At 39.9% G+C, this 13058-nt stretch overlaps 1 protein-coding gene across 6 annotated transcripts in view; it reads right to left on the bottom strand.

Moving 5' to 3' along the window:
• Positions 1-13058, bottom strand: part of ANO4 (anoctamin 4) — a 302354-nt gene that overhangs the window by 115525 nt on the left and 173771 nt on the right. For all 6 annotated transcript variants that reach the window (XM_080660952.1, XM_080660955.1, XM_080660953.1 and 3 more), the window contains 2 exons: positions 11422-11558; positions 8319-8477 (listed from right to left, as the gene is read on the bottom strand). In XM_080660952.1, the coding sequence (XP_080517078.1) occupies positions 8319-8477; positions 11422-11558 (296 nt within the window). The remainder of the gene's footprint in view (positions 1-8318; positions 8478-11421; positions 11559-13058) is intronic.

The raw sequence follows: 13058 nt of genomic DNA, 5'->3' as shown, positions 1-13058 counted from the left end.
GCTACTTATCATTCCTCCAGCTGCCTCCTGGACACTGCAACAAACCACACAAGGCTGGGTCAAAGGGTCTAACTCAGTGATTCTCAACCAGGGATGGATTTTACCCCCCACTCCATCCCAGGGACAGATGACAATGCTTGGAGACACTTCAGACTGTCATAACTTGAGAAAGCACTACTGGAATCTAGTGGACAGAGGCTCTGGGTCCTGAGAGAGCATCTCCAGCAATAAGCTGGATGTGGTTGCAGAACATAAACATGGATGAATATAGAAAAGGTAGTCCGGCAGGAGGTGATGGCAGAGACCAGTCTGAGTTAGACAAGCAATTTCAATGGGGACGACTTTGTGAAGTTTTCCCCTGAAAAGGATAAAGCAAGACCAGGATGCGCAATTAAATAGCCTTTTAGCTCTGGGTTGAACCATAATTTCATTCCTGATGAATCCAAACCAAATCCTCTGAAAGAAGATAAGTGTCTGAACCTTGACCATGCTAAACTTGTGACCTAATGTATTCTGAGTTTTTTCCAAGAGCATTAAAGATAAGCATTAATCTCATTCATGAACAGTCATTAGCAAACAGATGGTCAGTTGATGTTGCTATTCCTAACAGTTACATTTTAAGGGATTTTTTAAAAAATGTAAAAACATTTTTCTAAAAAGTTTTCCTTGTAAAACCATTTTAAAAGTAAAAGTGCTAATGCACTGTACTCAGCTGTTAGGATGACTGCAATGATGATAATAATAAAGATGCAGTAAATGCTTGTAATATGACAGGTACAGAGATAAGCACTTAATATGAATGATCTCATTTAATGATCATAATAAACCATGAAACAGATCTCATTATTAGCCTCATTTTGCAGATGAGCTAGCTTTCCCAAGAGCACACAGCTTTTAATGGTGGAAACAAATGAGCACACAGAATGTCTGATTCCAGATTCTTAAACACCATCTCAGTTACTTATTGCTACATAACAGGTTACCAAAAACTTAAAGGCTTCAAACAACACATGAATGATCTCACAGTTTCTAACAGTCAGGAATCCAGGCACAGCTCAGCTGGGTCTCTGCTCAGGGTGTCACCAGGCTGCCACATGGTCTTGGTCAGACCTGCAGTATCATCAGAGGGCTCGACCATGGAAAGACCAGCTTCCAAGATCCCTCGGTTGTTGGCAGACTCATTTCCCTGTGGTTGAAGGAGTGAGGTCCCTGTTTTCTTGCTGGCTGTCAGCTGCGGGCAATTCTCAGACACTGGAGGCCACCCCACCTATATCTTTGCACATGACTCCCTTCATAGACTGTTTCACAACATGGTAGCTTACTGCTTAAAAGCCAGCAAAGGAGAGTATATCCAGCGCCAGTAGGCTGAAACAGGATCATTAAACATTACATAATCCCAGAAGTGACCTCCCACTACATTTGCCATATTCTATTGGTTCAAGGCAAGTCACAGATCCCGGTTGCACTCCAGGGGAGGGGATTACGCAAAGGTGTGAAAACCAGATGGCAGACTTTAGGGTCCGTTCACCACAACCACAAGCCAAGTAAGACTGTAATCATGCTGTGCCCCTTTGCCCCTTGATTTTTGCCAAATTTGTACATCATCTAAAATATTTAAGTTTCCTCTATTTCCTTAAACTGACTCACTGTTTATGCCAAAACCGGTTTGGCTCAGTGGATAGAGCGTCAGTCTGCGGACTGAAAGGTCCCAGGTTCGATTCCGGTCAAGGGCATGTAACTTGGTTGCGGGCACATCCCCAGTGGGAGGTGTGCAAGAGGCAACTGATCGATGTTTCTCTCTCATCGATGTTTCTGACTATCTATCCCTCTTCCTTCCTCTCTGTAAAAAATCAATAAAAATATATTAAAAAAAAAAAAAAAAAAAAAAACTGACTCACTGTTTAAAATAATTATTTTACAAAGAACTTTTATAGCACAGTCACAGCTGAAAAATTAATATTACCTGCCATAAAGAGAAGGTAACACAGAGGTAAAATGAAACGGTAAAATAAGAAACAAAGATTTACACCCTACAATGTATTTACCTATATGGGCTCATTTAATCCTCACATAGTTCATGGTAAATAACATTATCCTCATCATTAAAAATGTGGAAACAGAGATCCAGAAAAGCTTAATAAACTGATCAAGCCCTCTCAGCTTATATGGGATTGTACCAAGAATCAAATCCATAGCTACCAGCCAAGAACTACAGTCTAGAAAGCACCTGACTTCATTACCTACTCCAATTTTCCTGGTTCCTTTTCCTTCTCCTTTTCCGAACTCCCCCTGTCTTCTCAGCCTGTCTGCTAACCTTGTCAATCCTGAAATTCACCTTTAGATACCAGAAATCCGTGTGACACAAGGGTAAGGAGTAAGTATGCTCAGGTTTTAATCCTGGCTTTATTTCTGGTCTTGTTGCCTGGGGCAATGGTCTCATCTATAAAGGGGGGACAATAATAGTAAGCGATTAATAAATGTCGGTGAATATTTTAATACTATTTTGTCATCATCTCAAAGAAAAATGTCCAAGATACCCAACCTTGAATGCTGTGTATGTATTTTCCACAGCTAGACTTTTTCAGTCCTTCTGAGAGATGAGTGAAAACAAACTGTTGTGACAGGTTACATTATTTTCTGCATTTTCTGTTTTTAAAGCTTACTATATCTCTTTTCGGGCCAATGTCCTTGTGTAGGACTAAGAGGATGGGGTCTTTTGCCCAAAGAAAGGGCTGGCCTGAGCCAGAAGCATGGCCATACATCCTCAGCAGTGGAGGGAAGGCTGCACTTGTGGGCACAGATGCAGCCCGGTGGGTCCATGCCATGGGAGGAACTTGTCATTCTCTTCTTATTGAGTCAAGGACATTGCTCCAAAATTATTTTTTCGCTCTTCTACTAGTACATCATTTTTTTCTTCTCAAATAAATGATTTCTACTAGCATGAAAGCCTGCAGTTATTCCTCTCATCTTAAATAGAAAGCACTCTTTCTTGACCCAACTTCATACTCCAGTTTTTACCCATTTCTCTTTTCCTTTATAGTGAACCTCCTTGGAAGAAATATCTATATCTTCGGTCTCCAAATTTCCTCCTTCCATTCTCTCTTGAACATACTTTAACCATTCTTTTACTTCCCGCCTCTGCTCCCAAATTTCTCTTGCCCAGCTCCCCAAAACCCCTCACATTGCTAAATTCAGTGGCTAACTTTCCAGTCTTGATTTTACACCATCAGCAGCGTCTGACACAACCCATCTCACCCTCCCTCCTGAAACACTTTCCTCCAGGCACCATAGCCTTAGGTTTCCTTCCAGCTCCTTTCCGCTGGCTCCTCTGTCCTCCAAATTCATAACACTGCTGTGTTCCACAGCTCAATATTTGGATCTCTTGCCCCATTTGTAGCTGCTCCTTGGGTGATCTCATCCAAATGTGTATTTCCAGGCCAGATCTCTCCCTGTCTTCCAGACTCTTCTATCCTACTCAGCATCTCCACCACTAGGATACCTCAAACTTAACATGTCCCCAAGAGGACCCACTCCTCTCTGCATCCCTGTGAATGGCAACTTCTTTCATTTAACTCTTTAAATGAATAGCATATGACACATGAATAGCCTATGCCTCTTCACTCTGGCATAACTCGTTCGATCTGTCTGCAATTCCCAGAAGTTCTCCTTTCTTTTTTCTTTTTCTCATTAAACTTTGTTTTAATGGGTCTAAAAATTCTATGACAGATTTTTGGCCAAGTTCGTTTCCATTATAAAGTACTGATTTTAAAAACTGCCACACACACACACACACACACACACACACACACACACACACACGAAAACCCAGATGGTCCACAAAACATTCTCCTTTCCTTCTGAAGGTTTTACTGCATTGTAATCATTAACCAGTCTTTTACTATTAAATTTAAATGGCCAATTGAGACAAATAATTCTGAGACTGTTCTTCCATTACTGATTAAGACAGGTGGCAGGGAGGGGGGATAAGATTCATTTAGCCTTCTGAGCTTTCTGAGCAGACTGGGTAACTGTCAGCTCCAGCCTTCTTGTCCACTGCTTGGATGGCACCCACAGCCACTGTCTGTCTCATGTTAAGAACAGAAAAAAATGGCCCAGAGGCGGATAGTCAGGGATGCTCCCAACACACGTGGGCTTGCCAGGAACCATACTGACAAATCTGGCAGGATCACCAGATTTCAAAAACCTCGGGCTATCTTCCAGCTTTTTCCCAGAATGATGATCCATCTTCTCCTTCAGCTCAGCAAATTTGCAAGCAATATGAGCTGTGTGACAGGTGCATAGCAAGCACTGATCTGGCCTGGATGGTTCAGGATAATCAAGCTGTACCTTCTACTCTTCTTAACATCTCCTCTGCTGCGCACTTAACCAAGTTACCATAATTTCTTTCCTGGATTCTTACCAAAAATATCCTCACTGATATTTCTGCTTCTGCCCTTGCACCCTCTACTCTTCCCCCGTCTAATATCACCAGGCAACCAGAGTAACCCTAATAAACTAAGAAACCAGATCATGTCATGCCTCTGCTTGAAACTGTTCAAGGATTTTCCCTATCACTCAGAAAAGCTAAACTTTCCCCAGTGACCAGTAAGGCTCCTGTTATCTGTATGGCATAATTTCTTACAATGGCTCAGTCAACTCCTGTCATACTAGCTCCTCACTGTTCTATGAACACCCCAGGCATGCTCATGCCTCAGGGCCTTTGCACTTTCTGTTCTCTTTCCCTGGAAGAGAGGCTCACCTTTGCCAACTTTTATAAAAATTGAACACCCCTCTCAGCACTTCCTACTTTACTTTCTTCTCCTTTGCAATTATTGACATTTTAAATATATTTACTTATTTATTTTGTACATTAAGCCCCAACAGGGCAGGGGTTTTTATCAGTTTTATTCACTGCTGAGTTCTTTGGTGCTTAAAACAGTGCCTGGCATAGAATGAGCGTGCGATAAATATTTGTCGAATGAATTAACTACCATCAAGATGGTATGATTTATCTAATTATAGTTATTTTGTAATGACTGTAATAATATGGGTTTTCTCCCATGTTCTGCATGACTCTAAAGAGGAAAAATCTGCTCTATTAATATAACTGCTGTGCACACATTCTAAATAACTCAAAAGTCATCCATGGTTTGGCTACTTATACAAAGGAAAAGATACATTTGTATTCATGATAATGAATTAAAAATTAAAAATGGGACATATCTAAAACAGAAAATGTGAATTAAGATATATGTGTATACCTTTAGGAAGGGAAATCTCTTTAGACAAGATATCACTAAGAAGCAAATCACTTGGAAATAATACTCTGAGGATATTGCTGTTCTTTTGCTTTCTCCTGGCTAATACGAGTTACAGATTATCAAAGACCCGGGATACCAAAGCAAGCACGTACCGGCTGACCAACCCGGCTGGGACAAAGGTTTTAAGAGAGATGAAAGGTGACTATGTCCTCCCTTTTAGCATGAAATAAAGATTCTCCTGGCTGTGCTTCTTGACACTTAATGTTAAAAGAGATAAGGATTCTCTTATTGTCACACTGTTCAACTACAGAGCCTGATTTTGCCCACCTGTATAACATGTTTTCCATCATTTTTGGACATCATGATACACAGCTCATGAAGAAGACACTGGCAATTCACAAAATGTACTTAGAGTCAATCATTTCAGATGTAGTAGTATAGGGATTCCTGGGTTTTCTTTTTTCTTTTCCACCTGAATCAAGTTCTTTGTTTTAGGTATAAAACGTTGAAGTAACTTCCGGAAGCTGAAATAGTCATTAAAATGGTCTCTCCCGCTCAGCTGTTTATACAACACTTGATTTAAATAAGAGAGCTTCTGATGGTTTCTAAGTCTAATGATGCCATGTAGGTACTGATTTATTGTTCGACCAGGGGGCATTGTTGTAATTATTTGTGGCAGGGAAAAATTAATTTTTCTATAATTTCCTGCTGCTTCCTAACCTGCAAAGGCTTCTCATCTCTTTGTTTGTTTGTTTGTTAATCCTCACCTGAGGGTATTTTTTTCACTGATTTTTAGAGAGAGTGGAAGGGAGGGGGAGAGACACAGAGAGAGAAACATCAATGTGAGAGAAGCACATCAATTGGCTATCTCCCACACACACCCCGACCAGAAACAGGGATCTAGCCAGCAACTGAGGTCTGTGCCCTTGACCAGAATCAAACCTGGGACCCTTTGGTCCACGGGCCCACGCTCTAACAACTGAGCCAAACTGGCTAGGGCAAAACTTCTCTTCTTGCTGAGGGGGCTAAGGCGTTGAGGATGCACAGCAGAGCCCAGAGGCGGGGTTACAGCCAATTGTGCCACTTGGGCAAAGGGTGAGGGTGGCAGGAAAAGACAGGAACCAAGGAGTGGAAAAGGCTACTTAGGAAGAAGGCTCCTAGCTGTCAGTAGTGGATAGAAGACTGTGGGATAAAGGAGAAAGAAGCTGCCGCTCAGTAAAGAACCTTTGGAACGAAGGGGAAGAAGAGATGCTTAGAATGTTTTTATGAAGTTTTGCCATATGGTGACGTCACCCCCTTTCCCAATTACTGTGTTTTTTTTCCTAGTATACATTAAAATAAATACCAAGCTATTAAAATTTTAAGACTTATAACCAAACAAAATTATCCTATATACAACCATAATCATGAAAGCCGTCCGGCATCACACCATGGTCAGCACAACTACAGTATATAAAACAGGGTGAGTAATCCTTCCCAGCTGCCTGCTTGGCATTAAAATGATAGATGGATACTGTAGTCAGAGACATGCAAGAGATCTGTCATCTCTTTAGTAATGTGCATTATTTTAAAACATAGCAGGCTTTTTGAGTTTTAACTAATAAGTCATGAAATGACATTGTAAAGACCTACATAGAAGCAAGCCCAGGAATTGAGAACATAGTCATAACACTGAAAATATAGATCTTTCATTAATTGAATGAAATTAACTGATGGGAATCAAAGTTTTGAAAGGGTCAGAATGGATCGGAAAAAGAACTGACATTATGTGGGATCATGTGGCAATTCAGAGCTCTTATTTATTTATATGAAAATCCTGAAATTTAGCAGTAAGAATAAAAGAGGGAAGGAAGGAATTTTAGGGTAAAATAAATTAATGCACTATTAATGTTAAGAAAAGAGACTAGACAGTTGCCTCAATAAGAACTTAAAGAACAAGATTCATCAAAGACATGTTCAGTGGGGATAGAACCACACAAAATGGAAACAACAGCATATTTCATTCTGTCTGAGGAACTTCCAGCTGAGTCTTTTGAGCAATCTGGTTCCTTTCCGAAGAATGAGTCCCTAAGACCACACTCATCTTGCCACTTTTCTAACTCTCTTTCTGGAGACATTCTAGAAAAACACCACTTGTTTTTTAAAATCCTCAAGAGTTGAGACCAGTCTAACAGATCTGGAAAAGTCCCTTTTATCTGAAGGGTCCCAAGATAAGCATGCAACCTGCACCATTCAAGGAAAAACCTGTATGTTGATTTCAAAGATCTCTCTCCTCAGTCTGGAGGAGCATAATCAAGAAACAAAACATTTTAATTGCCAATACGTGCTTCTTATTGGCCAGGAAAAGCTCCATCATCTTTGCACCATATTTAGGGAAGAGTTACATAATCCACCTCCCAGGACCAAGTTCTACACACGCACACAGCATTTCTGGGTACAGAACAGTCTCATTGTGGCTGGACGTCTTGTACCTTTCTCACGAAATTACTCCTTAAAACTCCCCATGCAGAGCAGAAGGAGAGAAGAGGGAGAGAGAATACAGGGAGGTAACTCTTGAGTCCGGGAACATGATAAAAACAGCCAGAATGTTTCTTAAAACTAGAATCATTTTGTAAGTTCCAGCTGTTTGGGGCTAAATCAGCCAGTCTCTTCTGGTGAGTGAGAATGCCCAAGCTCATTATGTTTCCTGAAATGTAAAAACAGCCTCCCGTGAGGGGTGACTGCATTTTATGCAAACTTGTCCTTAATCCATGAGACTAGAACACTCCATTCACATAGAGGAAGCAGATAAAGGAAGTCAGGTAAATTATAACACTTTGAAACAATCGATTCCATGGGAATAGAGTATCTTGATTCTCACAAAATCATTTGGAATTAAAATGCTCTCAAAGCAAACTGTGTTGTGAAAGTCTAATTGCTGGAACATTCCCCAAACACTGGATTGGCAAACTCCGACCAAATAAAACATTCAGCTAACATAATGACTAATTTTTAAAATTGACTCTTGATATGAATAGTTGTATATTTATATTTTTCTCATCCAAGCCAACTATTTACCTCTTTCTCCATTTGTAAACCTTCTGCTCTAATATTTCTTTCAAACACTTCTCTCTTTTCCGTCTGGGGGTTGGATTTTCTGTACACAAGAATGTAGTCAATTCGACACTTTCCATCTCTGAAGTAAAGTCCATTTGATTTGGTTTTTTCCCGCACTGTCTGCATACAAAGAGAAAAGACCAGCTTAAGACACTCATAAAATGGAGCCTTGGGTGTTAGTAATGTTAAAGAACAACTAAAACGAAATGCATTATTCTTGTGTTTTATAAAAATTACATTTTTATTACTGAAACATGTAAACAAAAGAAACAAAATAAAAATTGGAAAAAAGTACTATGTCAATTGGGAAAAACTTTGGACACCTAACAATACCACATGTTGGCAAAGATATATAGCAACTGAGAATTCTCTATTCTACAAGTGAGAGTGAAAATTGATATATTTACTCTGGAAAACACTGGCATTCTCTTGTAAAATTAAACATTTGCATAACATGCAATCCTAGAGACATTTTTAATAAAGCAAGGAGGAGACATGTATATAAATATTCATAGCAGCATTGTTTATGAGAGTAGAAAAAACTAGAATTGACGCTAATGTCCATGAAAAAGTAAATAGGTAAATTGTAGAATATTCATACAGTGGAGTATTTATACAGCCCTGAACATGAATGAACTGTAGTTGCATCCAGTAATAAGCATAAATCTTAAAAACAACATTTACAGAAAAAAACCAGGTCACCAAAGACTTAATACTGCATGACGCCACTTTTTATAAAGCACTAAATAAAATAAATCTTTAAAAAGAAGTTGGTAAGGCTACAGGTGTACGTGGTAAAACTAGTTTTAGAGAAAGAGAATAAAAAAACATTCAGGAAGATAATACCTCTTGTAGGGTCAAAGGATGGAATTGTAGTAGCTTTGATGGTTTTAGTAATATTCTAGTTCAATGTTTCTTGAATTTTTTGGCCCAAATTCAGAGAAAATATTTTACTTTCTGATATTTGTAAACACACTCACACTAATATTAATTTTCCACTCCATCAGAAAACAATTGGAGTTAGTCACTTACAATTAGGTTGCCCCATAATTTGAAAAATACCATTCCAGTTTATAAGTTGGGTGGTGTTTCATGGTGTTCATTTTATTATGTTTCATAACTTACAGACCAGAAATAGTAGGTGTCATTTTTGTCCTGACACCATGCGCGTGTTGCAATCATGAACAACATTGAAAGAGACCATCAGATACGGTGGCCCAGGCTGGGGCCAGGATTCTCAGACTGATGTTCAGAAACATGTCTATAAACGAGCAAGTGGAAATGGGGGAGCTACCTTTTCTTTGGGCCACAGTACACATCAGTTTCCAAATGACAGGATGAGGAAGGCAAACATGCCCGACTGCCAAGGCCAGAGCAAATTCATATTCTTGCACACAAGTGCCACGCATGCAACCTCCTCTAAAAGGAGCATGTCCGCCAGGAAGGAAGGAAAGTGTCCCTTACCATAGACATTTACACTTGATGACCAATTCTGAGTATTTTTTATTGTTGCCTTAAAAGATACTCAGAAGTGTAGACAAGTAAACAATTTCTTAATTATTTTCCAAGCAAGGGCATTATCCTATAGAATTAGCACTTCAGCACCTGTCTACAAAAACAGGGCTTCAGCCAAGGGATCAGGGGGAGGGTTAGCACAGCCCTAACCTTCCTGAGGTTGCTTCCTCATCTAAATGAAGGGGATGAGATGAGCTGCTTTTTGAGGTCCCTTTTCAGATCCCTCCATTAATCCACACCATGACATTCAAAGTGTCTGTGTGAAGAACATGACAAAATGAGTTTTTTCTTTAAAAGTGAAATATATGGCCCTAGCTGGTTTAGCTCAGGGGATAGAGTGCTGGCCTGTGGACTGAGGGTCCTGGGTTCCATTCCAGTCAAGGGCACATGCCTGGGTTGTGGGCTCAGTCCCCAGTAGGGGATGTGCAGGAGGCAGCCGATCAATGATTCTCTCTCATCACTGATGTTTCTCTCTCTCTCCTTCTCACTTCTTCTCTGAAATCAATAAAAATATATTTAAAAAAAAGAAAAGTATTTCCTAAAAAAAATTTAAAAATGCAAGTAAAATACATGGATAGTAATAGCATGTGGTGCTTGTAGGGAAAAGCCTGGGAAACCTGGTGGAAGGAAACATTTTTCTCTGTCACCCTTTCCATGGCTAACTGGCTCTGGAATAACAAAAATATTAGGAATATGCCGTAAATAAATGACCCATTCTGAGTTCCTATTACCTGTACCCAGTGCATATATAAAGGAGATATTAAATCCATGGAGACCCAACCTGAACAACAGTGAATGGTTCTAACAAAATACTTCTTTTTTCCAAAGTGACATATGGATAGGGCTATTTGCAATTACAATGAGTTTCAGATTACAGGGGCAAATGGAAACTCAGAAAGGCTTGAGGCAATACAATCTATTGAGGGCTGCTGCATTTTGTGTCACTGTTCTAGGTGCTGGGGGGTTACACAAGGAAATCCATCCTCGTAAAGCTAACATTTTACTTGTTAGTGACACCCAGAATGTACATTTTCTTAACATAACAGGTGGTTTTAAGAATCTTCCTTTGGCCGTAGCCGGTTTGGCTCAGAGGATTGAGTGTCGGCCTGAGGACCTAAGTGTCCCGAGTTTGATTCTGGTCAAGGGCACATGCCCAGGTTGGGGGCTCGATCCCCAGTGGGGGGCATGCAGGAGGCAGCTGATCAATGATTCTCTCTCATTGATGTTTCTATCTTTCCCTCTCCCTTCCTCTCTGAAATCAATAAAAAGATATTTTTTTAAAATTCTTCCTTTGTATAAACAAAACATCTTTAGGTATAAGATGGGAATTGCCTGACTCATGGACAGTTTTTTTGGAGCCTAGGTAGATTTAGAAGTGCTGAAATATACCAGAGCCATGGGAGGTAGCAAAGAATATAAGACATGACCTCTTGTTTATCAGGAACATACAATTCAATGAGATGATTACGTTAAACAGTCCCTTGGAATATGCTTTACAGGTGCTCGCCTGGGTCAAGAACTGTCTTTAGAAGAAATCACACATTCTTACCTCGCCCCCTGCTTCCAGTCTGCTAGCATCGTCTGAAGTACTGGTCAGGTTTCCAGGGTGAAGGAGAGAATCGTCATCTTTGCAAGGACTGTTGACAGCTTCTAACTCATCAAAAAGAATATTGACGTCCTTGGCCACTAGAACCAAAGTAAATATATTACAAGTGGGGTTAAGGCTCTTAAAAGCAATACACAAAGAGAAGACATCTCTCTCTGGCTTCATATTTTTTCATTGTTTCAATAACACCTTGAACAACAGGTATTTATTTTCTAGGAGAAAAGGATGTCAGATGTAAAACAAGTTTGTTTAAACAGTGTCTTCATTCGGAGAGATCAAGGACAATGTGAAGCAAAGTAAACTACCTGCCATAATATAAATATAACTTGCCTTCCCGAGCACAGAAGGTGGTGTGTTGAGCTTTCCTTCACTTAGTTGTTTAGCGGAAGGCACTGTTATTTAAGACTTCTAAAAACTCATGCTGGAGATGACCTATACTTGTTAATTTTTTTTTCCATTTAAATTCCATACAACTTGCTCTGTGAACCCATAAATGTGCTACTTGCATAGTCCAGTAAGTACTGATTTTTCTTCCTCCTTTGTTACTTAAGGTCTAATAGCGAAAACCCAGTGCAGTAATTAAAACATGCAGTTAGATTTTCTGCCTTTCTTCTCTAATCATGGATTGAAATCATAAAGGGAGCCATTCAGAAGCTCTCCCAAAAGACTGGTGATGCTAACACGTGGATGCATAAAGCACTGTGCATCAGAATTCCGAATACAGAGCACCGTGTGCAAACGCACAGACCCTGGCAGCATACGGGAGCTGGAAGTCCAGCACTAGTGCATGAGAAAGTGCAGGGCCAGGTAACGGTCCCTTCTTCACCAATTGGTTGGATTATGAACCAATATTGAAGTTCACGTTTTCCTTTGATGCTTTGAAAATGGTGAAGGATTTTTAACCTGTCAGAAGCCACTGCACAGACTAATCTGTAGGATATTGGGTTCTATATACCCAAGTATACAAAGGACTCTTCATTCTTTCATTCAAAAAATCTTTAGAGATGGGCACACTCTGTCAGGTACAGAGCTGTGTGATAGCCATACCTTGATGAAGAGAAGTGATATGTCTTCTTGCCCTTTTGGTAATAAGAAAAACAAAACAAGTAATCAAAGAAATGTAGAGTGGGGTAAAGAAAAGAACAGAGTTTAGAGAGAGAGAATAGAGATGTGTTTAGATAGGGTGACCAGAAAGCTGTATCCACGTGTGTGAATTTGGGCAATTTTTTTAACTTCAAGTTTTTCATCTGTAAAATAAAGCGAGTATGGGAATAAAATTAAAGTTTACTGCTTACTGTGATAGGCTGAATCAGGGCCCCAAAGGTGACCTAATTCCTGGAATGTGAGAATATATTACTTTTTACATCAAAAGCAACTTTGTGGGCATGATTAAGTTAAGGGTTGTAAAATGGGAAGATTATCCAGGATTATTGGGGTGGGTCAAAGTAAATATGAGGGAGCTGGGTGGGTCAGAATCTGAGAGAGAGAGAGAGAGAGAGAGAGAGAGAGAGAGAGAGAGAGAGAGAGAGAGAGAGAGAGGAAGATGTTACACTGCTGGCTTTGACAAGAGAGGATAGGGC

The sequence above is a fragment of the Plecotus auritus genome, assembly GCF_963455305.1.
Source record: "Plecotus auritus genome assembly, chromosome: 3".
In the NCBI taxonomy this organism is placed as follows: domain Eukaryota; kingdom Metazoa; phylum Chordata; class Mammalia; order Chiroptera; family Vespertilionidae; genus Plecotus; species Plecotus auritus.
This window is presented reverse-complemented; position numbering and strand designations above follow the sequence as displayed.